At 31.8% G+C, this 27,951-nt stretch overlaps 1 protein-coding gene across 1 annotated transcript in view; it reads left to right on the plus strand.

Annotated features, from left to right (window-relative positions):
• The window catches only part of LOC143241622 (vacuolar protein sorting-associated protein 26B-like), a gene marked incomplete at its 5' end in the record, with an annotated part of 52,126 nt that overhangs the window by 13,487 nt on the left and 10,688 nt on the right, over positions 1-27,951 (plus strand). The window contains 4 exon segments of the mRNA XM_076484799.1: positions 7,727-7,883; positions 17,697-17,861; positions 20,084-20,259; positions 27,798-27,940. Coding sequence (XP_076340914.1) covers positions 7,727-7,883; positions 17,697-17,861; positions 20,084-20,259; positions 27,798-27,940 — 641 coding nt within the window.

Raw genomic sequence — 27,951 nt, forward strand, 5'->3', positions numbered from 1 at the left:
TCTGAACTTTACTAATTGTTAGTATCCAGTGTAGGTTGATAAGTTTTGTTAGTTCTGAACTTTACTAATTGTTAGTATCCAGTGTAGGTTGATAAGTTTTGTTAGTTCTGAACTTTAATAATTGTTAGTATCCAGTGTAGGTTGATAAGTTTTGTTAGTTCTGAACTTTACTAATTGTTAGTATCCAGTGTAGGTTGATAAGTTTTGTTAGTTCTGAACTTTAACAATTGTTAGTATCCAGTGTAGGTTGATAAGTTTTGTTAGTTCTGAACTTTATTAATTGTTAGTATCCAGTGTAGGTTGATAAGTTTTGTTAGTTCTGAACTTTACTAATTGTTAGTATCCAGTGTAGGTTGATAAGTTTTGTTAGTTCTGAACTTTAATAATTGTTAGTATCCAGTGTAGGTTGATAAGTTTTGTTAGTTCTGAACTTTAATAAGCTGGTTGTTAGTATCCAGTGTAGGTTGATAAGTTTTGTTAGTTCTGAACTTTACTAATTGTTAGTATCCAGTGTAGGTTGATAAGTTTTGTTAGTTCTGAACTTTACTAATTGTTAGTATCCAGTGTAGGTTGATAAGTTTTGTTAGTTCTGAACTTTACTAATTGTTAGTATCCAGTGTAGGTTGATAAGTTTTGTTAGTTCTGAACTTTACTAATTGTTAGTATCCAGTGTAGGTTGATAAGTTTTGTTAGTTCTGAACTTTACTAATTGTTAGTATCCAGTGTAGGTTGATAAGTTTTGTTAGTTCTGAACTTTACTAATTGTTAGTATCCAGTGTAGGTTGATAAGTTTTGTTAGTTCTGAACTTTACTAATTGTTAGTATCCAGTGTAGGTTGATAAGTTTTGTTAGTTCTGAACTTTACTAATTGTTAGTATTCAGTGTAGGTTGATAAGTTTTGTTAGTTCTGAACTTTACTAATTGTTAGTATCCAGTGTAGGTTGATAAGTTTTGTTAGTTCTGAACTTTACTAATTGTTAGTATCCAGTGTAGGTTGATAAGTTTTGTTAGTTCTGAACTTTACTAATTGTTAGTATCCAGTGTAGGTTGATAAGTTTTGTTAGTTCTGAACTTTACTAATTGTTAGTATCCAGTGTAGGTTGATAAGTTTTGTTAGTTCTGAACTTTACTAATTGTTAGTATCCAGTGTAGGTTGATAAGTTTTGTTAGTTCTGAACTTTACTAATTGTTAGTATCCAGTGTAGGTTGATAAGTTTTGTTAGTTCTGAACTTTACTAATTGTTAGTATCCAGTGTAGGTTGATAAACTAGACAATTTTTGGTCAGTAAAAACTTGATAGACATCATATGTAATTTTATTTTAGAATTTGCTGCATTATGATCCTATTAAAATCAAAAGTCTCATGATATTAAAATTCAAGTAGGATAAAAAAATGGTAAATTTTGATTTACATTCATGCTTAGATCTTCATTTTACCTTTCTGTCTGTACTCTGAGAAAGAAGGTAGAGATCTGTCTGTGGAGAACCTAAAATGTAAAGTCTGTAAGTCTTGTTTGAAATATTCAGAAGGAATAGTTTTGTTAGAAAGATGTGAGTTAAAAGTTTTTAAGAGAACTGACATCACTAAGATTGTAAAAACAAAACAAAAAGGATGTTTAAGATGGGATTCTGAAAGAAAGAGACAAGAAACTTCTTAATAGGATGTAGGTTGTTGGTACTATTAGGAAAACAGATTATTGTGATGTCAATAGAAACAGATGTAGCCCCCAGTGGCATACCTATGGACTTGTACTGCTCAAAACTATTATTTTAAATGTTTATTATTATGTAGATATTTGGGCTTAATAACAAACAATAACAGAAACAGATTAATTTTTGTAAAATATTTTAATTTTTAAATAAATTTGCTGGGTTAGTCCGTCTTCATTACATATGGCCAAAGAATTTCTTGAGGTAATGTTTTTCACTTAGCATATTAAAGATTTTTCTGCAAAAGATGCCATTTTAGGCCTTGTCTCTTGTATTGATAGGAATATAATGATTTAAGTTGTTCAAGAGTATTTGACCCCTAACTTGTTATTTTAACATGAGTTGTATTTTGGATTGTCAAAAGGCTCAACTGCAGAATATTGTAGAAATGAAGACAAGACCATTAAATGGCATTTTAATTTTTTTACCAATTGATAATCCAGACCTGATTATGAATGATTGGACCATTTGCTATCATCTGTTAAAATTGACTAGAGTTATGCAATTTGTGGAAAACCTACATTGTTATAACACTGGGCAAACATTTTTTTCTTTGGTAACAGGAAGTCTGCAACTGTTTCTATGTAATTTGGTGATGTTTATTGTACAATTACACTGGTTTACAAAGAAATTGTGGCAAGCACAAAAATAGCTGTTTTAACCAAATTTGGGGGTGCTGAATTCAGATTTGAAATCCGTTTTTACTCATCACCTCTAGTTTTTTAGATATGCATACTGTACATTTTGTACACATACTGTACATAAAGGCATATACGCATTCAGGGTTAATTTCTAATATTGTGTGACTTATGTCTTCTTTTTTAGTTATTATGCAATAAATGTAAGTGATAGCATTACATTATATATATATATATAGCTATATATCAAGATGGATTTTGGCAGTTAAGTGTAGGCAACACGTCTCAATCAACAGCCAGTAGTGCACTGGCAGTCAGCGCAGGAGGTTGGTGTCCCTCGACAATTGTGTTACACACAATTTGGGTATATATTTGTATTACAATTTCCAATGACGCACATAATTATTATTGCCTTACATATGATTTAATTTTACAAAGTACTGTTGCTTTCTCTGTCTCTGGGATAGTCGAGCTGTATCCCAGCATTACAAGCAGAAAGACTGGGGGTCTAGAAGCACTTTCGTTCCTGGCTTAACACAGGCCAAGGAGAATCCTCTGGTTGACATGAAGAAGGTGCTTTTCCTCCTCTTCACATCAAGCTTGGTTTGATGAAGAATTTTGTGAAGGCCATGGACAAAAATGGTGCTGCCTTCCAACACTTGTCTACTGTGTTCCCAGGTCTCAGTGCTGCTAAGCTCAAAGAGCGCATCTTTGTCGGACCTCAAATCCCGAGAAGTGCTGAAGGATACTGATTATGAGGAGCTTCTTACCTTAAAGGAACTGAGAGCATGGGAAGCATTTAAGTCAGTCTGTAGTGGCTTCCTTGGTAACACACTGTACCAAATTACCAAGCCTGTATTGAGAAGTTGCTAAAGACTTATGAGGATATGGGATGCCGAATGTCACTCAAAATTCATTTCTCCATTCCCACCTCAACTTTTTCCTCCAAACCTTGGAGCAGTGAGTGATGAAGAGCACGAGAAAGATTCCACCAAGACACACAAGATGGAGAGCAACTACCAAGGCAAGTGGGAACCCCAGCATGATGGGAGACTCTGCTGGATGCTGCCTTTTGCGCACATCCCGGAGGCAAAATACACCAGATCATCTAAGAAAACACACTTCTAACTGTTCATGTACTATGAATTGTGTACACAGTCATCCAAGTATATTTATTCCACAAGTTCTTTATCTATCCTGTTTTATCTGTAATAAGCTGCTGCAACTGTTGAATAAGTATGGTACTCTGTATAAATTAAAAGGAGATCTTTACATATTTAAAAGCCAGAAAACTAGAGGTGATAGAGCAAAACTGTTTATAAATTTGAAATTCACACCCAAATTGAAAACACTTCACATTCTTGCCTCAGACAAAAAATATATTTTTAAACCAGTAAGTTATTGGTCACCTCTAGCTTTCTTTTCTATTTATTCAAAATCAGGAGAATAATCTTTTTTTTTTTCTTTTATAAGAGTTCATTGAAAATTATATTTAAGAAGGTATGATCTGCATCCTTTTGATATGTTTCTTTCCTGTTCACAGCATGATCAACAGAAATTGATGACTGTTGTTCCCATTGTGCAAAAATACATTTTCATATTAATTTTAGATGGATCAATAAAATTCTTTATTCTTGAGGAAGATATTCAGCATGTAATTCTTGAAGATTTGTACAGAAACATAAAGTATCTTGCACACTGTAGTGAAATGCAAGATTTTGATGGCAATTTTGATAAACTAAAATTCTCATTACTGTAGCTAATACGTTCCTGTACACAAGAGCCAAGAAGTTCCTCATGCTGCTTTGATAGAGACAAGCCACAAATCAGATCATTTATCTGTTCTGGTGTGATCAGATGAGGTAGTTTATGTTGAGATGTTACAGAATTACTAGATGAAAATGGCTCATTGTCTTCTTTGTAGAATAATTCTTCTGATTCCCAATTTGCTAGTGGATGTTGTGTTGGAAGAACATACCTATGGGGTAACTGGTTTCAATACAGGGAGGGTGAACATCTGGGTTGTTAATGTATTCTTTAGTTGTGTCTGAATTTCCAGAAATATTAGTTATGCAAAAATAGCAGTTAGCAAGAATATTTTTTGGGTTTATGCCATATTATGGGAACTGCAAATGACATACTTGGTCTCTTTTTATTTATTCACTGTGTCAAGCCAGATGTAGAAACTGTACAACACACATGTAGAGCCAAGTGTTTTTATTGGTCACCAAGCTGTATTTATCTTTTGTGTGTGTGTTCCCCTCTCCCTTTGTGAAACTCTAATGTATTTTCCACAAATGTAGCACAAACTTTGGTTTATTTTTGTACTTTCAGACTTCATTTAAACTGGAGGTACCAGCAGTTCAAATGATTTTCTGGCCAACATAGAGTTTAAAGAATTTATTAAAAATTTTGGAGAATTTTATTATAATGTGGGTATGATGCAAGAAAAGAGGTCAGGCTTTGTTTTGACTGTGAAGAGAGATGCAAAGTGACCAACTGAGTAAGAGGCAACTAAGAGAGAGCTGTCTAACCGTCCGTCTTATGTTCAGTTGACAGGCTTCTCGAATATTCTGTCAAACTGAGCACATAAGGGTTTTGTGATTCCAAGGTGGAGCAGATGAGTATGTGAATGAATGAAAAGTAGTGCAATTCCCTACAGCTATAACAAAAACAAATGACAAACATATTTGAAAATTTTCACGAATACAACACTGTCAGTTTTTGAAGTTATCCAAAAGATATGCTTTAAACTGTCTAAGTAAACTTGTTTTCATAGCATAAATGTGTTGTACTGAGTTGACTATATTATATTTCATATAGTGCTGGTATTGAGATATTACAATAACTCAGAATGCAGATATGATGAGACAAATTCTGACTACATTGTTTAAATCAGCACCATCATGTTACCAACAATTCACTTGTTGTTTTTTTTTCAGAAGTAACTGTTTTGTTGTCTGGTGTAATTTATTGGTAAACCTCTTCTGGTAACTTCTGCATCTTTAGTGGGATTCTCTTGGTTTTAAAATAACAATATATTTAAGTGATATTTCATTTATTTGTCATTTCATGTTACAAAATGTAATTATTATTAAAACATATATACCTTTTTTTCCATATATATATAAAACACAAAATCAAAATGCAACAATTTCTTAAAATTCATTCAGCTACACTTACTAAGGATGTGCAACTCAAATTTCTTTGGCATAGCTGATACTTTTCTGAGTAATCAAGTTAGTGCCATACTGTTTTATGGAGATAGTGTTGATGAATATCTTAACTAACAATAACTAGGTGATGTAGTACTTCAACACATAGATACATTGGGTGATGGAGATCAGATACTTGTTAAGGATGTTGATTTTCTAAGTAATCAAGTTAGTGCCATACTGTTTTATGGAGATAGTGTTGATGAATACTTAACTAACAATAATAGGTGATGTAGTACTTCAACACATAGATACATTGGGTGATGTAAGGGGTCAGATACTTATTATGGAAAGTTGATACTTTTCTGAGTAATCAAGTTAGTGCCATACTGTTTTATGGAGATAGTGTTGATGAATATCTTAACTAACAATAACTAGGTGATGTACTACTTCAACACATAGATACATTGGGTGATGTAAGGGGTCAGATACTTATTAAGGATGTAAGTTGATACTTTTCTGAGTAATCAAGTTAGTGCCATACTGTTTTATGGAGATAGTGTTGATGAATATCTTAACTAACAATAACTAAGTGGTGTACTACTTCAACACACAGATACATTGGGTGATGTAAGGGGTCAGATACTTATTAAGGATGTAAGTTGATACTTTTCTGAGTAATCAAGTTAGTGCCATACTGTTTTATGGAGATAGTGCTGATGAATATCTTAACTAACAATAACTAAGTGATGTACTACTTCAACACATAGATACATTGGGTGATGTAAGGCGTCAGATACTTATTAAGGATGTAAGTTGATACTTTTCTGAGTAATCAAGTTAGTGCCATACTGTTTTATGGAGATAGTGTTGATGAATATCTTAACTAACAATAACTAGGTGATGTACTACTTCAACACATAGATACATTGGGTGATGTAAGGGGTCAGATACTTATTAAAGATGTAAGTTGATACTTTTCTAAGTAATCAAGTTAGTGCCATACTGTTTTATGGAGATAGTGTTGATGAATATCTTAACTAACAATAACTAGGTGATATACTACTTTAACACATAGATACATTGGGTGATGTAAGGGGTCAGATCTGATTGTTGACCCTCTGTGTCACTTCCAGGTAGACCTTAATGGTCACAATCAGTCCAGTGACTCACCAGTTGTAAATGGGCACAAAGACCTTTGTAAAATAATTGTTTTGTTAAAAAGAAGGGAACAAATTGTTATATGAAATGGATGAGGTAAGGGATAATTTAAACAGATACTTGTGATTGTTCCAAGTGGATGAGAAGTGTCATCTGTCTCCCTTCAGTTTTGTTTCATGTTATGTTTTGCATTATTTAGAACATGAATTTTTTTAGACAAAGTTGACAACCTAGCAAATAAAAACAAAATCTTTTCATGAAGGACTGCTTTTTTCTGCTTTCACACTACAGCGAAACTAGTTTACTGAATTTTAACAAGACATATAAGATACATCAAGTAATTTGTTCTTCAGTGATATATTGGTGAAAATAGTCAGCTTATATATCAGATATACTTTCATATTGTTTATGTGTAGGTTGTTTTATGTGGGTTCTGACTGCACTTGAACGTTAACATGTAGTCATGGTAATGATGGGTTTGAAAATTTAAGAATTGTTGAGTTAAACTTTGTTCTTTTAGTTGAATACTTTTTAGTGGGTTGCACCTATTAACAACACTTAAGAAAGTACATGTAGGGGTGAAATTTCTTTTTATGCTAGATGCCATATTTTGTAATTATGCCATTGGTTGATAAATAATTTGGTATTCATAAAAATACTTCAGTAATACTTTACACAATAATAATTTAAAATTGTCTTTCGTATTTTAAAATGTAATAATTAAATAACTAAGGAAATACCACCAGTTTTTCAACATCTTGCAGTCCACCTGATGGAAATTAAATTGATGTTAAAAACAGATATATCTAGAAAGATAATGGCAGTAAAAAGTATTCAAGACAATCTAAAGTTCTTTGGAATTATCATTGTATTTATAGTATGTGAATTAAACAATGATTATGCAAGTAAAGTTATGTGATTAAAAACAACCACCATATAATGCTTCATATTACTCTTGATAGATTGTAGTTGAAATTTACTGTTATAACTGTATAATTATTACTGTCACTCAGTTTTATTGTTCTAAAAGAACATACAGTTAATATTTCACCATCCTTTTAGAGCTGTATTATGATAGAGGAAATCACCATGAGTTCACATCATTGGTCAAGGAGCTAGTGAGACCAGGAGAGCTAGCACAGAATACAAGTTACAACTTTGATTTTGTCAATGTGGAAAAACCTTATGAATCTTACACAGGATCTAATGTTAGACTCCGGTAAGGTGTTTGTAATTCTAGTTTTAAGAAACCTTTTGTATTTGGTTTAATTTTTAAAACCACAAAATATTGCACTTGTTTATAGAGAACAATTTCTCAGAATTTTACAAAATGTACTATTGGATAAAAATTGAAAGTGTTTGTGTTTTATTAGTTTATTTTTGTATTTCAATTCAACCTGAGGGAAGTTCCATTTATGTGTTAATGATTTCTTTATGTATATGTAGTTATGTTCTGTTGTGCTTTGATGGGAGCATCTTGCCCTGAGGATACAGTTGTACCATTGTTTTTTTTTTAAAATATAGAAATCAAACATTTAGTTCTTTTCCACATGTTAAAAAAATCTTCAGACTCGGAGAATTGAAATAGTTTTACATGTATGTATAGATATTTCAGCTGAATTCAAACTGTTCAGAATTAACTGAATTTTTTTGGAACATATGATACCCATAACCTCTAGAGGAAAGTCAATAAAGTTTTTAACAAAATAGCTTTTATTTGAACCTTATAACTTCGATACAAATATATGTTTTATTGCTTTTAGACAATCACTGCTTTCAATAAAGTATCTTACCTCCTTTCACAATAACTTTTCTTGTCTTCTGTACATGCACTTGCCACTATCTTTTATACACCTAATTTTACATGTTTTAATGGGAGACAACTGTGTGATAGCATGCAACAACATTCCACTGGCTGAAGAGCAGCACAACTCCAAGCGTGGCTGACTCCGTCTTTGCAGCTTAGCTTCGTTCCTTGATTGGCATTTGTGGTATTAAGGTGTTTTATTTGATGGAAAATCTCATCTTTACCATCACTGATTTCCTGTCGAGGCTCTCCACTGTTAATAGCTCATACTGTGGTCTCAATTCCTATTAGAAACATCCCTTGTTAAATTTCTTCTATTATACTTATTTTTTGCATTTTCCTGACTTATTCCTCCATCTCTTCTGATTAATTTTGTCTTTTACAAGTCTCCTTCCATCTTATCTATTTCGTTCCTATGTTCCTTGCTACCCGATTCCATTTTCCTGTATAGGTTACAGTTCTTGTCAGTATGTGAAGTACTCTCCTTACATTACTTTTGTCTAGCAGCTTCATGCTCTACAGGTTACCATCTACACCCCATCTTCTTGGGCTCCACAGTTTCTCTGTGATTGGGTAAATGCTCCTTTAATACTGTTTTTTTTTTTACAGGAATCTTACTCACACATATGTATTCAACTCAGGGACAAATGTTGCTTGACCATGTTTATTATTAAACCTGGACTTCTTTACTTTTCTCACATTAATGCTTGCCGCTTGAGATGAAGTGTTTCTCTTTACTCTCTAGTGCACCCCACCTCATCCCGCACATTCTACCACTTACTGTCTCCATTTGAGGCTTCTTCCTTAGCAAGGCAGTAGTGTTTTGTGGGTGTAGATGGTGTATAGACACTCCTTTCTACTGTTATGTGGATTTCAGTTCCCAGGGATATTGTTGGTTGTTACTGGACCAGCCATACATCTCCTCACATGTAAGTGGTCTAGGTACCCTTCTACCATTAACTGGATGATTCATTCTCAATGACACCTAGTTTTGAACTGAAACTGAACCCCACATTGCTCTTTTCTTTCATACCATTGTCTAGATGTCAGTTCCATTTGGGTACTGTTGTTGGTGGTGTTGAACATGCACATGATTATGCAAGCCCTTGGAACAGAAAAATTTTTCTTCCAGTTCTCATGTCCATAGTAAGTAATAGAAGACCCTCTATGGGTTGAGTATTGTTATCATGATTGGTTGTGGTTGAATTCTTTGTGTGCCATGCCATAGCCACACTTTATGCTTCATTTGATTTATAGGGTTCTTCCTGTGATTCTATCCTTACTGCTTGTTTCATGGACAGAGAGTATACCTGGCTCAGAAGTGGTGCTGTGTTTATGGCTATGTATGTTTAAAATACTCTATACTCACACATCCCATGGGCTTCATTTGGGCACTTCCAATTAAATGAAATTTTCTGATTAATAATACGTAAATCAATCTGCATATGATTTTGGTATAGTTAAAAAAATATTCATTGTATGCCAATGATTGTGTAAACACAATGAAAATGCAAAATCAAAATAAATATAAAATTTATAGTTTTATAAAATAAAAACAATGGGAAAACTTACAAAATGTAAGTAGATGTAAAAGTAAGTAATTGAAATGTATGAAAGGTAAGCAATATTAGTTACTTTAAAGATCTGTGATAATGAAATCTTTGCATGTTTTGAAAGCTATAAATTCTTACAAATATCACTTATAAAATGTTTCATTTGCAAAAACTACATTGTCTATAGCATGTTCATCTGAAGTTTCAGAATATTTCATCCAGAAATTTTCTTTCAGTGCGTTAAAGTAACGCACTAGGGATTTTAAAGTTAGAATATAACAAATTATCTATGAAAAATGCTCATTAAACTTCTCAACCTGGTATCCTCTGCTTCACAACATAAAGTTTTAGTGTCTTTAACATGCTTAAAGTAATGCACTAGGGGTTTTAAAGTTAGAATATAACAAATTATCCATGAAAAATGCTCATTAAACTCTCAACCTGGGTATCCTCTGCTTCACAACATAAAGTTTTAGTGTCTTTAACATGCGTTAAAGTAATGCACTATGGGGTTTTAAAGTTAGAATATAACAAATTATCCATGAAAATGCTCATTAAACTTCTCAACCTGGGTATCCTCTGCTTCACAACATAAAGTTTTAGTGTCTTTAACATGCTAAAGTAATGCACTAGGGTTTTAAAGTTAGAATATAACAAATTATCCATGAAAAATGCTCATTAAACTTCTCAACCTGGGTATCCTCTGCTTCACAACATAAAGTTTTAGTGTCTTAAGTTCACAATATTAAGTTAATTTTGTTTGTTATACTAATTAGTATAGCACAATATCTTGGTTGATAATTCATATTTGAATAGTATATAACCTCTTAAAGTTCCTACTTCAACAGAGCAACATTAAAATTCTGAATTTCTCTAGTAGGACACACAACATTTTTCTCAAGACATTTTCTCTTTTTTGTGACAACCCTTGAAAGAGTAACAAATTAAATGTAAATTACTCACTGTAAAATTGTCATTATTTGACAAAACGTAATTTTATAGTATTTGATTTTGTTTAGTTACAGAGCTCTATTGAATTAAAAAATCAGAGGTTACACAATCGGTCAGATTGACTGAACCAGTGTTTAGAAAGTTAATAAACCATATTTGCAGTTTTATTATATAACCTGTAAAAATAAGCAAACCAAATATAATGATGAAAACTGTAATAAAATATGTAAAATTGAATGTCAAAGACAAACTGTTAAAAATGATGATTAGTGTAAATTATTATTAAGATATGAATAATAACATAAACTATGGTGATCAGTATGAACATATAGACAAAAGTAAGAATCCCAGTTTAATCATCCTTAATGAAGAAAGGTCTACCATTCAAATATGCTAATTTGTAAATAATTTTTGTACCTTAGTAATTTCCTAACAAGTATAAACATATAGTGAATAAATGCATTAATTCACCAGTTTTACAGTATTGGTACTAGTTAGTGTAAGTGAGCCCTTCTCTTCAGGCCTCACAAAGCACTACGTGACAATATTGGCACTAGTTAGTGTAAGTGAGCCCTTCTCTTCAGGCCTCACAGGGCACTACCTGACAATATTGGCACCAGTTAGTGTAAGTGAGCCCTTCTCTTCAGGCCTCACAGGGCACTACCTGACAATATTGGCACTAGTTAGTGTAAGTGAGCCCTTCTCTTCAGGCCTCACAAAGCACTACCTGACAATATTGGCACTAGTTAGTGTAAGTGAGCCCTTCTCTTCAGGCCTCACAGGGCACTACCTGACAATATTGGCACCAGTTAGTGTAAGTGAGTCCTTCTCTTTTCTCCACTTCAGGCCTCACAGGGCACTACAATATTGGCACTAGTTAGTGTAAGTGAGCCCTTCTCTCCACTTCATGCCTCACAGGGCACTACAATATTAGCACTACTCGTGTAAGTGGGCTTTCTCAAAGTCCCACATTTTCCCATATCAGCTGTTGGTTTTTTCTGCTTGCTTCAAGATAATATTACCATTGTCAATTTTATTTTTCTCAAAATTTAATTTTTTTTCAGCCTATGTTATTTCATAATAAACAAACGAGAACATTCAAATACGTTGTGGGGTGAAGAACAAGGACATTCTGAGCACCCATAATTACATGTGACTCCAAGCTTCAGCTTGATTCACATAAAGTTAAAACAAAACTCCTGTTGTTTTAATGAATTTTATAATCATCCAGATATTTCAATTTATTATAATTCTAACTTGTTTCAGAAGTTCAGTTGATAGGTGTAATGTTCTTGAAGAGATTAAGTATTTGTGACCTTAGCTGGCCATGGGACTTTTGTCAGGTGTTGATAAAGTTATTAGTCACAGTGTAAATAAGAAACTTATCTATTAAAATTACTGAAATTTTGTTTTCCCCAGAAAGATAGATGTATCATGACACAAGTTAATTATAGTTTGACTATTTCATGTTTTATTATCATATATTATTGTTGCATTCTCTATTTCAGCTATTCATTTGTTTCTTGGTAAAACAAGTTCTATCAAGCATAGTTCTTGTATAAAAGAAACAAAATTTAACATTAAAATCAATTTATTCAATACTTTACAATGATCTACACTTAATGCTTATATTGATTATGTAGGTAACAATTTCTTTAAACATCAACTTGAAATTTCAGCTTTATATATACAGTGGAACCTCTACTATCAAGTGTTTCTAAAACTGATAATCTTTGACCCAAGGATAGTATGTTGGGGTCTTGTTCGTAACGCCTACCTTTTCTTTTATAACTTTTGTCCTTCAAACTGGCCACCTCTTTTCTTTTATAACTTTTATTCTTCAAACTGACTACCTTTTTCTTTTATAACTTTTATTCTTCAAACTGACTACCTTTTTCTTTTATAACTTGTTCTTCAGACTGACCACCTCTTTCTTTTATAACATTTGTTCTTCAGACTGACCACCTCTTTCTTTTATAACATTTGTTCTTCAGACTGACCACCTCTTTTATAACACTTGTTCTTCAAACTGACCACCTCTTTCTTTTATAACATTTGTTCTTCAGACTGACCACCTCTTTTATAACTTTTGTTCTTCAGACTGACCACCTCTTTTATAACATTTGTTCTTCAAACTGACCACTTCTTTCTTTTATAACATTTGTTCTTCAGACTGACCACCTCTTTCTTTGATAACGTTTGTTCTTCAAACTGACTGTCTCTTTCTTTAATAACTTGTTCTTCAAACTGACCATCTCTTTTTTTTTTATAACATTTTTTTCTTCAGACTGACCACTTCATATTTGGAACAAAACCACCAATACAATCTCTTGGGTGGAAGCGTAAAGTCTCCAGGAAAAGATTATTGAGGAATCACTTGTCTTTCTTGTTCTGATCATTTGCCTTCTATGATTGACTGACTTCTGTTGTCTTTCATGCTCTAGTTATTGCCTTCTGTGATTGACCATCTTGTCTTCTTTAGTTTTCATTCCTTCATTTCTTTTGCACACAAACATCTTGAGAACCATTATTCTGATTGATCAATTTCATAACGTAGGGGGTTTAAAGCTAATTAAAGACATTTGTTATTTCATTACAAGTATACATGTTCATATGAATGCACATAATATAAAATTGAGATGGTATGAAAATTCAGTTAAAAAATTCTACAATATTTCCATTCAGTTTAAAGCATTATTTTAAAGTAGTTGAAAGTTTTAGTTTCAGCTTTAGCAAAAGCTATGATCTTCTTCAAGGTTTGAGAATAAAACCAGTGTGTACAATGGTAGCGTAGTGATAGATTAACAGTACAAAAATATTACTGAACTTCACAGACCTGTTCATTTACACACCACATTCTACTGAAACAGGCATTTTAGAGAAACAGTGTGGTCCTTTAACTCTCTCATCTTCCTTTCACAGTCAACATGTTAACTCACTCACTACATGCTTGGTCCAAAGGACCAACCTTGTAACATTTGTGTGCTTTTTATAGTTTTCACACTACATCTTTTAATACAGTATATCCATATTTTTATAGTTTTCACACTACATCTTTTAATACAGTATATCCATATTTTTATAGTTTTCACGCTACATCTTTTAATACAGTATATGCATATTTTTATAGTTTTCACACTACATCTTTTGATACAGTATATGCATATTTTTATAGTTTTCACACTACATCTTTTAATACAGTATATGCATATTTTTAGTTTTCACACTACATCTTTTAATACAGTATATGCATATTTTTATAATTTTCACGCTTACATCTTTTAATACAGTATATGCATATTTTATAGTTTTCACACTACATCTTTTAATACAGTATATGCATATTTTTATAGTTTTCACACTACATCTTTTAATACAGTATATGTATCATATTTTTATAGTTTTCACGCTACATCTTTTAATACAGTATATGCATATTTTTATAGTTTTCACACTACATCTTTTGATACAGTATATGCATATTTTTATAGTTTTCACACTACATCTTTTAATACAGTATATGCATATTTTTAGTTTTCACGCTACATCTTTTAATACAGTATATGCATATTTTTATAGTTTTCACACTACATCTTTTAATACAGTATATGCATATTTTTATAGTTTTCACACTACATCTTTTAATACAGTATATGCATATTTTTATAGTTTTCACACTACATCTTTTAATACAGTATATGCATATTTTCATCGTACACAAAATACCAGTTTTTCATTCAGTTTTAAGATTTTTAATGTTTTTCTCCTGTATTTTTTTCTTTTTAACTGTTGGCTATTTGAGTTTAAAATTGAAAATAGTGTTATAAATTAGAACATGTTTAAATTCTTGATGCAAAATATTTCTAACATTCAGGTAATTATCAAAGATTTCTTATAGATAAAAACCATATGACATATTAAAAGTCAATAGTTAGGATTTATTTTATGTTTACTTTTAAATTAAGAAACTAACTAATGTTTAATAGTAAAATTTGAATTATATTCTATGACTTGTACCAAACATGATGACATACACTTAAACCTAAATAGTAGCAGGGTTAAATGTTGTTGTTCGTTCCTTTAGTTTTCGATAAAGATTTACAATGTATATATACACAAGCATGTAAAAAAAAAAGCACAGCAATATTCAATTATAATACAGATATACTTGAGTATTTAGTTATAATACAGGTATACTTCAGTATTTAGTTATAATACAGATATACTTCAGTATTTAGTTATAATACAGATATACTCAGTATTTAGTTATAATACAGATATACTTCAGTATTTAGTTATAATACAGATATACTCAGTATTTAGTTATAATACAGATATACTTCAGTATTTAGTTATAATACAGATATACTTCAGTATTTAGTTATAATACAGATACTACTTCAGTATTTAGTTACAATACAGATATACTTCAGTATTTAGTTACAATACAGGCATACTTCAGTATTTAGTTATAATACAGGTATACTTCAGCATTTAGTTATAATACAGATATACTTCAGCATTTAGTTATAATACAGGTATACTTCAGTATTTAGTTACAATACAGGTATACTTCAGTATTTTAGTTACAACACAGGTATACTTCATTATTTAGTTATAATACAGGGTATACTCTCATTATTTAGTTATAATACAGATATACTTCAGCATTTAGTTATAATACAGATATACTCTCAGTATTTGGTTATAATACAGGTATACTTCAGTATTTAGTTACAATACAGGTATACTCAGTATTTAGTTATAATACAGATATACTTCAGTATTTAGTTATAATACAGGTATACTTCAGTATTTAGTTATAATACAGGTATACTCAGTATTTAGTTATAATACAGATATACTTCAGTATTTAGTTATAATACAGATATACTTCAGTATTTAGTTACAATACAGATATACTTCAGTATTTAGTTATAATACAGGTATACTTCAGTATTTAGTTATAATACAGGTATACTTCAGTATTTAGTTATAATACAGATATACTCCAGTATTTAGTTATAATACAGGTATACTTCAGTATTTAGTTATAATACAGGTATACTTCAGTATTTAGTTACAATACAGGTATACTTCATTATTTAGTTATAATACAGGTATACTTCATTATTTAGTTATAATACAGATATACTCAGTATTTAGTTATAATACAGATATACTTCAGTATTTAGTTATAATACAGGTATACTCAGTATTTAGTTATAATACAGGTATACTTCAGTATTTAGTTATAATACAGATATACTCAGTATTTAGTTATAATACAGGTATACTCAGTATTTAGTTATAATACAGGTATACTTCAGTATTTAGTTATAATACAGATATACTTCAGTATTTAGTTACAATACAGATATACTTCAGTATTTAGTTACAATACAGATACACTCAGTATTTAATTATAATACAGGTATACTTCAGTATTTAGTTATAATACAGATATACTTCAGTATTTAGTTATAATACAGATATACTTCAGTATTTAGTTATAATACAGATATACTTCAGTATTTAGTTACAATACAGGTATACTTCAGTATTTAGTTACAATACAGGTATACTCAGTATTTAGTTATAATACAGATATACTTCAGTATTTAGTTATAATACAGGTATACTTCAGTATTTAGTTATAATACAGGTATACTCAGTATTTAGTTACAATACAGGTATACTTCAGTATTTAGTTACAATACAGATATACTTCAGTATTTAGTTATAATACAGATATACTCAGTATTTAGTTATAATACAGGTATACTCAGTATTTAGTTACAATACAGTATACTTCAGTATTTAGTTTATAACACAGATATACTTCAGTATTTAGTTACAATACAGATATATACTCAGTATTTAGTTATAACACAGGTATACTTCAGTATTTAGTTATAATACAGGTATACTTCAGTATTTAGTTATAATACAGATATACTTCAGTATTTAGTTATAATACAGGTATGTATAGAGTAAAAAGGGGAATGTAAGTGTTGTCATTGACGGAAAGCAGTCATGTTTGTAAGGTGGTCATTTTCTGGAATAAGTCTCAAGGGTGGTCACATTGTACTGTTGTTACAGCAGCAGTCATGTTTGTTAGGTGGTCATTTTCTGGAATCAGTCTCAAGGGTGGTCACATTGTCCTGTTGTTACAGCAGCAGTCATGTTTGTAAGGTGATCATTTTCTGGAATCAATCCCAAGGGTGGTCACATTGTCCTGTTGTTACAGCAGCAGTCATGTTTGTAAGGTGATCATTTTCTGGATTCAGTGCCAAGAGTGGTCACATTGTACTGTTGTTACAGCAGCAGTCATGTTTGTAAGGTGGTCATATTCTGGAATCAATCCCAAGGGTGGTCACATTGTCCTGTTGCTACAGCAGCAGTCATGTTTGTAAGGTGGTCATATTCTGGAATCAATCCCAAGGGTGGTTACATTGTCCTGTTGTTACAGCAGCAGTCATGTTTGTAAGGTGATCATTTTCTGGAATCAGTGCCAAGAGTGGTCACATTGTACTGTTGTTACTCTTGTATACCTTTTGTAAGGCAGGTACGATTCTCCAATGTAAGTATTTTTGTAAAATTAGAATGAGCAAAAGTATTGGATACGAAGGGGTTTCTTTATCTGAAGTAACAAGCTACATGTTTTTTGTGTGGGTATCTATGAAAAAAATCACTTGCATGCATTTAATATTTTTTACAGGTACTTTCTGCGTGTTACCATAGTGAGAAGGTTGTCTGATATTGTGAAAGAATCAGACATCATAGTCCACACCTTGGCTTCCTATCCAGAGATGAACTCTTCAATAAAAATGGAGGTTGGCATAGAGGACTGTCTTCACATAGAGTTTGAATACAATAAATCTAAGTAAGTGTGTATGAAGTGTTTATTTTTTAGAGTTTATGAACTTCTTCAATATGTATTAATTATTGAATATCTTACATTATTTAATATTCATTTTTTTAAAACTTGTTCATACTTCTTCCCTATAAAACTGATATTAAATTGTTTCTTAATAGCTGTTTATGGTGTTCTACACACTACCATTGTCAAAAAACAGACACCAAACATAACATCTTTGTGTCTTCCAATACAGCATTTACTCCTGCTTACAAAATTAGCTACTATTGTTCAGTGCTGCCCTCTGTATGCAAACATTTTCTAGATATATGCCATAAGCCTTTTGCTCCCTGTTGTTGGAATTGAAATATTCTATTTATACAAGTTATCATGTAGAGCATGACATATTCATGTGGCTCACTCTCTACTCCTCCATCAAATCATCACTTCCCATTTGGCAGTGCTTGTATCTGACTTGCTTCTTGTTTATTTAATGATTCACATTTGCCTAAGTTTTTTTATAAAGTGGTTTTCTTTTAGTTTTCTTTCCAACAGTTTCTTCACTTTAAAAATTTATCACTTGGTTCCAATTGCATTTTTCATTTTCACTGCCTGAATTTGGTGGAATCATTTTCTATGAATTCCAAAGTGTGTATTACCACTTCAGGAATCACACCAGAGACTAGTTTTTTTCTCAGGTCTCAGATGTAGGCAGCTAATTGGTGAATTTATTTGCATCTCTCTGCTAGATCAAACTTTAGATGGTCTATCTTTCGTTCCGGTTTACCTTAAACAGGCTGACCCTTTTTGGGCTGATTAACTATTTCTTTCTGCTTCCTGAGAAAAGGGATAATATGCCACATACCTGAGAAATAAAATCCAAAAAGACAGTATTGATTCCTCTGAGCCACATTCTTTCTTACTCAATGATAAACCTTCTGATATTCGGGTTCATGTATATTGATTTACTTCACAATTTGGTAATTACGATTAGCATTCCTCAAATCAGTTTGCACTTTATATTCTTCTTCTGTTGTTTACCTCCCTTCTTGGTCAACCTCAGTCATCGCTTTCTGTGTCCTATGCTTTGCATTGTGCATCTTTGCACCAGGCTTTACCTGATGCTTAGCTAGGAGATCCAGTTTCTCTCATTGAATTGCTTTCCTTTAAGCTGGTTCCATACATCCTTCTTCCATGAGGTGTATCAATGCAAATGGAAGGTGTTCTGCAGTTGGTGTACAACTTGGTGGCTTGGGTGGTGGAATTTCTCACTTGGCTCTCTGACTGTGTGGGTCCCTAGGCTCATCAGTCATGAGTTATTGGGTGGCTTTATCCCATACCTTTCATTTTTCCCAATACTGTAGAGTATTTACTTCACCTCTCCTTTATATGTTCATGCTTGACTTCCAGGTGCCTCGCCCTTCCAGACCAGATTGGGATGTTAATGTGGTACTCCATTCCCTCAATTTTTCCCTATTTGAATCACTTTCCTCATGTTCCATGTTTCACCTTTCCTTTCAGACATAACTTTCTCCTCTTATCCTGTGGATTTTGACAGTTAGAGTTGTTTACCACTTTATCACCCTTATTGTATTCTTCTTTATCTGGATTCCTCATTCCTTCCAAATACCTTGGCACCTCGTTTCTCTTCTTCTTCCATTTTTCATCTTTACCCATGACTGGTTATGAATAAGCTTCTGTGTCCACCCAAGGTTCTTTGTTGTTATATTGCCCATACAGTTTCTTTTTGTGGTACCTATACCCAACTCCCTATATACTGGTAGTCTTCCTACTTTTGTGATTGTTCATCTTTAACACTTACAAATTGAATCTGACTTTTGATTTGATTGGCTTATTTGAAACCTTAACCTTTGTCAATAAACAAATTCATATTCATAAGATCCTTGAGACTTTACTGTTGTCAAAAAACAGCTCATAAACATAACATCCTTGAGATGTTTACTGTTGTCAAAAACAAACCATTGATGTAACATCCTTGAGACATTTACTGTTGTCAAAAACAGACCATTAACATGACATTGTGAGATATTTTTTTGTTGGTAAAAAAAAGAAAGGTTACTAACTGCTAAACTGAAAGTTATAATTTAAATGAACTGATGTGTCCACAATATAATAAATTTTACAGCAGGTACCCCAAAACAGAAAGTACTGTCAGAAATCTGTGTGTTGACATTTAATGCTGTCATTGAAATATGGAAGTTTTTGTATAATACATTTTCTTTAATAAGGTATCACCTGAAGGATGTTATTGTGGGGAAGATATACTTTCTTCTGGTTCGTATCAAAATAAAACACATGGAGATTGCTATTATCAAACGTGAAACCACTGGTTCAGGGCCCAACACTTTTAATGAAAATGAAACTATCGCTAAGTATGAAATTATGGATGGAGCTCCTGTAAGAGGTGAGTTTGATATTTGAGAATACATTTTTTTTAATCAGGTAGTAATAAAGAAATATAAATAAAACCTAAAGACAGAAATTGTTTTATATAGCTATAATGTAATAATGATGCAGCTTTTGAACTTAGGATGTTAGAGTTTATTGATCATAATTTGAATTGGTGTCTTAAAAGATTTGTAATGTTCTCACTAAAGGTGCATTTCAGTTCTTATACTTCAATAACATCAGTAGTGTTATTTCATATGAGTGGAATAAGTCATAACTTAACATCAGCTGAAGGCCAGATACACAGCAAGCCAATCTTGCCTTATTTTACAAGTTTGCTGGACTCAAATATTATACCTAATTTTTCAAATGTTTTGTGAGTACATATTTTCAGATCTGAATCAGTTTGTAAGAAAAGTTTTTGTGACACCTTTTGCTATACTTGTTACTAGGTCTATATAGTCGTGGATATTTTCTCTGACACTGACAGACTTTAAGTTAATTTGTGGTTATTAGCTCCTAGGAATGTGTACTTGTTTTTAGTTATAGTAATTAAAACAACTTTTGCAATAAAAATAAAATATGTATTGAAAAGTGAATGCAAGTTGGCTAACAGGGTAACTGTTAGTGTGTCAATTGATACGAGTTTTGGAATTTTAAGTTGTAAATATGTCACATACACAGTTGTCTGTTTTAAAAGTTTAATATCTCTTCTTTTTCCACTTTCCTGATGTATTCAGTACAGTAAATAATTAATATTAAAATAATGTGAATTTTATATAAATAATTTTATGAAAGATTATATAAAAGTAGAAAATATCACTGTGTGTAGTTCATATTGTATAGATCATATTTATTATCTCTCTTGGTACTGACTCGATGTATTACTCCGAAGATGTGACCACCAGTTTCCTTACCTATTTGCAACATTAACATGTTTTGTGTATCTTTGTGAAATGTTTCAAACTTTAGTGAATGTTACAAGACATTTATAGCTAAAAATTCAGAATTTTAATTAAGTATATTTGTTAAACATTTATCCATGAATACATGGAGTCAGGATGTTGACTGCTTTAAGTATAAAGGGGTTTTCACATTAATCCTATCAAAATGATACATGACCTGCAAGGTGATTTGAAACATATGTGCAGAGATGCCAACTATTTCAAATGACTGAGCATAATGATTGTAGACAGAGTCCTTTATCATTTGCGGCTACTAGGTCTGACCAATGTCTCCAAGTTGTTTATTATTATAACTATTATTATTTATTACTGCTATAGATTGCTCATTTATGACAGTGTTTTGTGTATTTAATAAATAAATTTAAAAAAATTCTTTTTCATATTCTGAATTCTTACTCATAAATGTCATTATTTGCATCATTTTTGTCTTCGCCTCAGCCTTTTATTGGTGAGATGCCGATTTTATATGTCTGGAACAATCGTTTATTCTGCCATGTACCACAGAAAAATTGATGTGACAAACTGTACAAAATGCATGACTGTCACTGACTTTTGATGCAATGACCGGATATTTTGCACTATACTCTTTCATAAATTTTTGATTCACAGTTTTAGTCCTTTTAGTTTTGCCAGAAACAAGACAATCTGGTGAATGAGGCCTCTTTTTTTCCATCTTGTGGACAATTGCATTGGTGTTTCTATGCTGCTTAGAAAATGAGAAATACCCATCTATGTGAGCACTGATTGGCTGACAAGCACTGATGACGTAACTATGTATTCCCCCACATACCCAGTATGGAGAAGCACTGCACTCAAACTATTGGTAGCTTTCGGAAATACAAATATTTTTTATTATTTCAATCACAAACATGATTATTGCAAGTAGCCATTTGGACTATGTCTTTTATTTATTATCAAAATTTATTTGTATCTCACTAGAAATTTTTTTTTCACCCCTTTCAAGCTCTGGGGGAACAATTTATCACTTTATAGTATAGGCCTATGTGATATATAATAATTTGGGAGTTGCAACAAGTCATAATATTTGTTTGTAAGAGCGTATAGTCGTAATGTATACACCAAAATCGTAATGATTACGCTCAAATCGTAATGGTTGGCATCTCTGTATGTGTCAATCGGTAAGTAAATGTAATTATTGTCTTGACATATATCTACATGAACGATGCACCTGATTCAAGAAAGCAACTGGCAAAGTTGGGGATTTTCATGATCATGACAACAAATTAAAAAAGGATTTTTGTAACTGTTTTTTTTAGAAACTTTGAGTTATAACATGCATTATAATGTTATTTGTTTGACATACATTTATAGAAAAGTTGTTTAATTAAATAATGAATGTAACTCAGTGACTTGTGCAGGAGGAGGTTTAAAAAGTTCATCATTAAAGGCTAACTCAGACTGCAGGCTGGGTACAATTCACCCAGCTTGTAACCACAAAAGAACCATAAGAACAGTTGTACTATAATTTTATAATATATGCATACTTTTACAAAATTTTTCATATTACCAGCAAATATTACAAGGCTCTCATACAGAAAATATCTGATTTTGTAATTTTAAAGATTTTTTCTTTAAATATTTGTTCTTGAATTCATTCTTTTAAATGTTGACTGTCTAACATGTAAATAATTTTGATTTTAATATTAAAAATACTTCCTCATGAGAAAATTATAAAATATGTGACCTCCAGATAGCTATTGTATGTTTGTTTTTAGAAGAACTTTATGTCTTATTTAATGGACAGTTTTTATATTCTAGCTTTCATTATTGTTATTTGAGTTTCTAATTTGTAAACAAACTACAGACTTTGTATTTGGACATCACAAGCATTTAATTTCAACCAAAGCTGCATTCAACATACTGTGTGATATTCACAAATTGATACTCTGGAATTTATCATCTACAAACATGATAAGATGTCATATCATGCCTTACCTTTAGGACAACCAAAAGCTCTGTGGCTGATATTAAAAGTAAATTTTTCATTTGAAAATGTCGTAAGTTATATTTGTGTAATCCCTGAAACTAGTGAAATGAATAAATCATTGTCTTTTCAGAAAGCAATTATATTTTATCTGTTATTTTCTCTACTGTAACTGTACAGGTTTGGTCTGTTTCATTAACCATGTAACCACCATAAATTTTAAAGAAAGAAAAAATATGAAATAAATTGAGTAGTACTCCTCTATTCTATTTTTTTAGTATTGGCTACAAAGTTCCAAAGTGATTCTTCAGTTCCAAAGTGGTTCTTCTAGGATCTAATCTTGTCACATCTATTTTATTTTACTGTTAGTGGCTGATGTAGAGACCTGTGAAACATTAAGCATTGAATCACTGCTCCTGTCATTTGGATGTTCATGTGGCATCATATAACAACACTTGTATGGCGTAATTACCCAGAACACAGTAGGAGATAATTTAACAGTACAGTGAGAACTGTCTGAAGTAATAAAAATGTTTACGGTATAACTATGTACAGGGTTCAGGCTGATCCAATGAATATTTGGATGTTAGTTATCCTTTCAAGTGACTGGAATTGAATGGTGTGAGTGTACAAAGTGTGCTATTGGTTATGAACATATATTTATTATAAAAACAATTATTGTTTAGTACTTATGATGTTACAAAGTTTATTTATACTTGTGTGTCATAAATTTTGTTTATTCTTTCAAATGGGGAGTGGAGACAAATTCTTTTTTGTAGATTACATTTAGAAAACCCCAACAAAAATCAACAAGTTACTCTACAGATAAAACTGTAATTCCTAACTAAGCAATACATGACGCTTATAAAAAACTAAGCAACAAATATTGCTCACAGACTTCAGCACTTCCTGTAAAATTACAAGTGTTTTTTTCAAGCCAGTTAAATCACTGTCATACTTACATAGTTTGGAATTAATTCTTTCTTTTGGTTATAAACATGTACTTCAGAGAAGTATGTGTGAGTAGATAAGAGGTTTCAAAGAATGGAATGGTAGGTGGGGCTACCCTTGTAGATTTGTTAACTACAGAAGGGGGACAAAAAAGTGGCCCCCTTGAAGATGTTGTTAATATGTTTATTAGATGACAGAAAAATATGTTTCTGGAACACACACAGTGAGATCTGTTCAAATGTGATCTAAAATTCTAATTTTAACACTGATTTTCTTAATATCTGAACTTTTCATTATTTTAGTTACATTTTCTCATAAAACGTGTTATGCACCTGATGTAGTTTATTAGATCTTCTTATTACAGTTAGCCTGCAAAATATTTATGTAAAATTTGTTTCGTGATCTTTTGATTCGTGAGACATTTATTTTGTTAGTTGATTTTGCTTTCTGTCTAGGTGTGTGCATATAATGTTTTTTACGGTTTGTGGAGGAAACTTATTGATGTTGATGAAGTATTGTTTTATTTGTCTAATTCATCGTTAATTTTATTTGGTGAGCATAGTTTTATGGCTGTGTTTATTTGGTTTCTTAGTATGTTGAGTTTTTGTTTTGTTTCATGTGGTGAGTCCTAAGGAATGTATAGTCCAGTATGGGTGATTTTTTGGTGGATTTCTGTTTTAAACTGTGTGTTGGTTCTTGTAATTTTGAGATTAAGAAATGATATTTGATTTCTTTCTTCCTGTTCACATGTGAAGTTAATTTTGGGATGTATAGAGTTAATGTGATTGAAATATTAAGTGTGTTCTGTAGGTTTGAATCCCACAATCAGATCGCCTACATATCTGTACCAGTATAGTGGTGGATGTAATGCTGTGTTAATTGCTTTTGTTTCAACTTGTGGCATAAAAAATATTGGCTAAAACTGGTGATACTGGGTTGCCCATGCTTAGGCCATTTGTTTGTACATAGTTCTGGTTGTTGAACATGAAGTTTGTCTTCATCGTGGTGAATTCTATGAGGGTTGCTAATTGGTTAATGGGAATTTCTGTAGTTGGGTTAGGGTCTCGGATATAGAGTTCTAAAACTATCTTGCAGGCTTCAGTGGTTGGAACTTCTGTAAAGAGGGATATAACATCGAAACTGGCCATTAAGGCTTTATGATTAAGTTGATTCAGATTAGACTTGAAATTAATAGAGTCTTTGATGAATGAGCTGGCTGATGTTACATATTTGGAGAATGCCCATGCTATGTATTTACCAAGATGGAAATTAAACGATTCATTTGTGGACATTATTGGTCGTAATGGACAATCTGAGTTATGAGGTTTGGGGATGTCGTATATTTGTGGTGTGCGTGAGTCGGTTTTACGTAGGTATGAATAAATTGTTTGTGAAATTGTGTTGGCTTTTTTCATTTTTAGTAGTATTTTGTTTAGTTGCATTTCACGTGTCTTTGTTGGATTTGTGTGTATTGGTTTAAATTTGTTTGTGTCTGATAGGATGTTCTTCATTTTTTGGATGTATTCATTCATGTTCATTTTTACTATAGCTTTTCCTTTACCTGCTTTTAGAATTTTTATGCTTTTGTCTTGTTTTAGGTTTTTAGTTGAATTAATGTCTCTTTTTGTAAGATTATTTTTTAATTTTCTGTTTTGTGAAATTATGTTGATGGTTTTGTGAGAAAATTCTTTGAAAAAAATCATTTAAGATTTTGTTTTCAGGTGTTTCTGGAAAATATAAGTTTTTAATTTTACCTGGGAAGTTTGATAATTGTTTGATCATTCTGTAGGCTAATCAGTGATGATGAGAAAACCCACTTATAGAGAAATATATATGTAATAACAGCTTGTTTGGGTTGAGAAAAAAAGTTTCAATACAGTTGTGGAGTACTTAAAAGATATCTTAGAAATAAGAGAATTGATGTTATGTTATGGTCAATCACCTGATGTTAATCTGATTGAAACCTTATTAGCTGAGTTAAACCAGTAAATGAAAGTTCTCAAGCCAGGCACAGATGAACTTTTGAAGTATTCAATCACTCAGGAATATCTGTACAAACTCATTGAAAATGTCATATTGATGTGAAACAGTACTGAAAATCTAAAGAAATGTTAACCATATGAACTTGAAACTGGTTTGTGTTATTTTGAGTTTCATTTTATGTTCTCAGTCATTGTAGAGAAACTTGTTTGGTCATTTTGTACATTAATTGGAGTAAGAAGATTAAGAAACCCAACATTTTTCTGAGGATATATAACTATGGTTATGTTCAGGTGGGAGGTTCTTATGTAACTATGGTTATGTTCAGGTGGGAGGTTCTTATGTAACCATGGTTGTGTTCAGTGGGAGGTTCTTATGTAACTGGTTATGTTCAGGTGGGAGGTTCTTATGTAACTATGGTTATGTTCAGGTGGGAGGTTCTTATGTAACCATGGTTATGTTCAGGTGGGAGGTTCTTATGTAACCATGGTTGTGTTCAGTGGGAGGTTCTTATGTAACCATGGTTGTGTTCAGTGGGAGGTTCTTATGTTATGTAACCATGGTTATGTTCAGTGGGAGGTTCTTATGTTATGTAACCATGGTTATGTTTAGGTGGGAGGTTCTTATGTAACCATGATTATGTTCAGGTGGGAGGTTCTTATGTAACCATGGTTATGTTCAGGTGGGAGGTTCTTATGTAACCTGGTTATGTTCAGTGGGAGGTTCTTATGTAACTGTGGTTATGTTCAGGTGGGAAGTTATGTTTTGTAACTGTGGTTACATTCAGGTGGGAGGTTCTTATGTAACTATGGTTATGTTCAGGTGGGAAGTTATTATGTTTTGTAACTGTGGTTACATTCAGTTGGGAGGTTCTTATGTAAGTGCTTGAAATTTGGATTTTTTTATTTGTTAATCACTAGAGACATTGTATGAAGACATGTCACATGGCATAAAAATAGCTTGTTTAGCATTTTGTAATATTTTCTTATAAATTATGCTAAGGTACCAATTTTACTGACATACAGTGATGACAAAATATTAAATTTGGTTTTGAGAATCTATAAAATGGATGTGTTCTTTGACCTTCCTCTAGTGACAAGGTTATAGAATCATTAGTGCATGCCATTTCATACATCTGATCTCGCAAAGGTTTCAAGAGTACGGCAGGGTGTGTGGTCAATTTTCGTTGGTTCATAATATTAATACACTCATAGTTTGGTAAATTATATTTTAAAGTTTGTTGCTGATTTTAAGGATTTATCTTGACCAAATGTCTTTTGTGTACAAATATTTAAACTTATATCTGCTGTGAACTTGTATATAATACATCAGTTCGACATTTCACACATTATGAGATTACAAGACCATTAGAATGTAGTTTAACCAACATAATTCATATTGTGAACAAACAAGGGCACCAGAATGTAGTTTAACCAATATAATTCATATTATAAAGAGATAGTCCAGCTAGTCCTTGTGTGAATATATAAAACTACTTGTATGAAAAATTCACAACTGGACAGCATTTTGTAAATAGTTATAATGCAAGCTAGAGAAATGTAACATGAAGTATTTTGGAATTATAGAGAAGTCCAAATTATCATTAATATTTCATACTGTTCATGTAGAGGATTTGATATGTTATACTAAACTCCTGTTATGAATTATTAACCAGAACAAAGTAGGTACCGATTTGTTGCTTTGTTTCTTCAGGTGAGTCTATTCCAATACGACTCTTTTTGGCTGGATATGACTTAACTCCTACCATGAAGGATATTAACAAGAAGTTCTCTGTTCGATATTATCTTAATCTTGTCCTGGTGGATGAAGAGGAAAGGAGATATTTCAAACAACAGGTTTGTTGTTT

The sequence above is a fragment of the Tachypleus tridentatus genome, unplaced genomic scaffold, assembly GCF_004210375.1.
Source record: "Tachypleus tridentatus isolate NWPU-2018 unplaced genomic scaffold, ASM421037v1 Hic_cluster_1, whole genome shotgun sequence".
NCBI classification, from domain to species: Eukaryota; Metazoa; Arthropoda; class Merostomata; order Xiphosura; family Limulidae; genus Tachypleus; species Tachypleus tridentatus.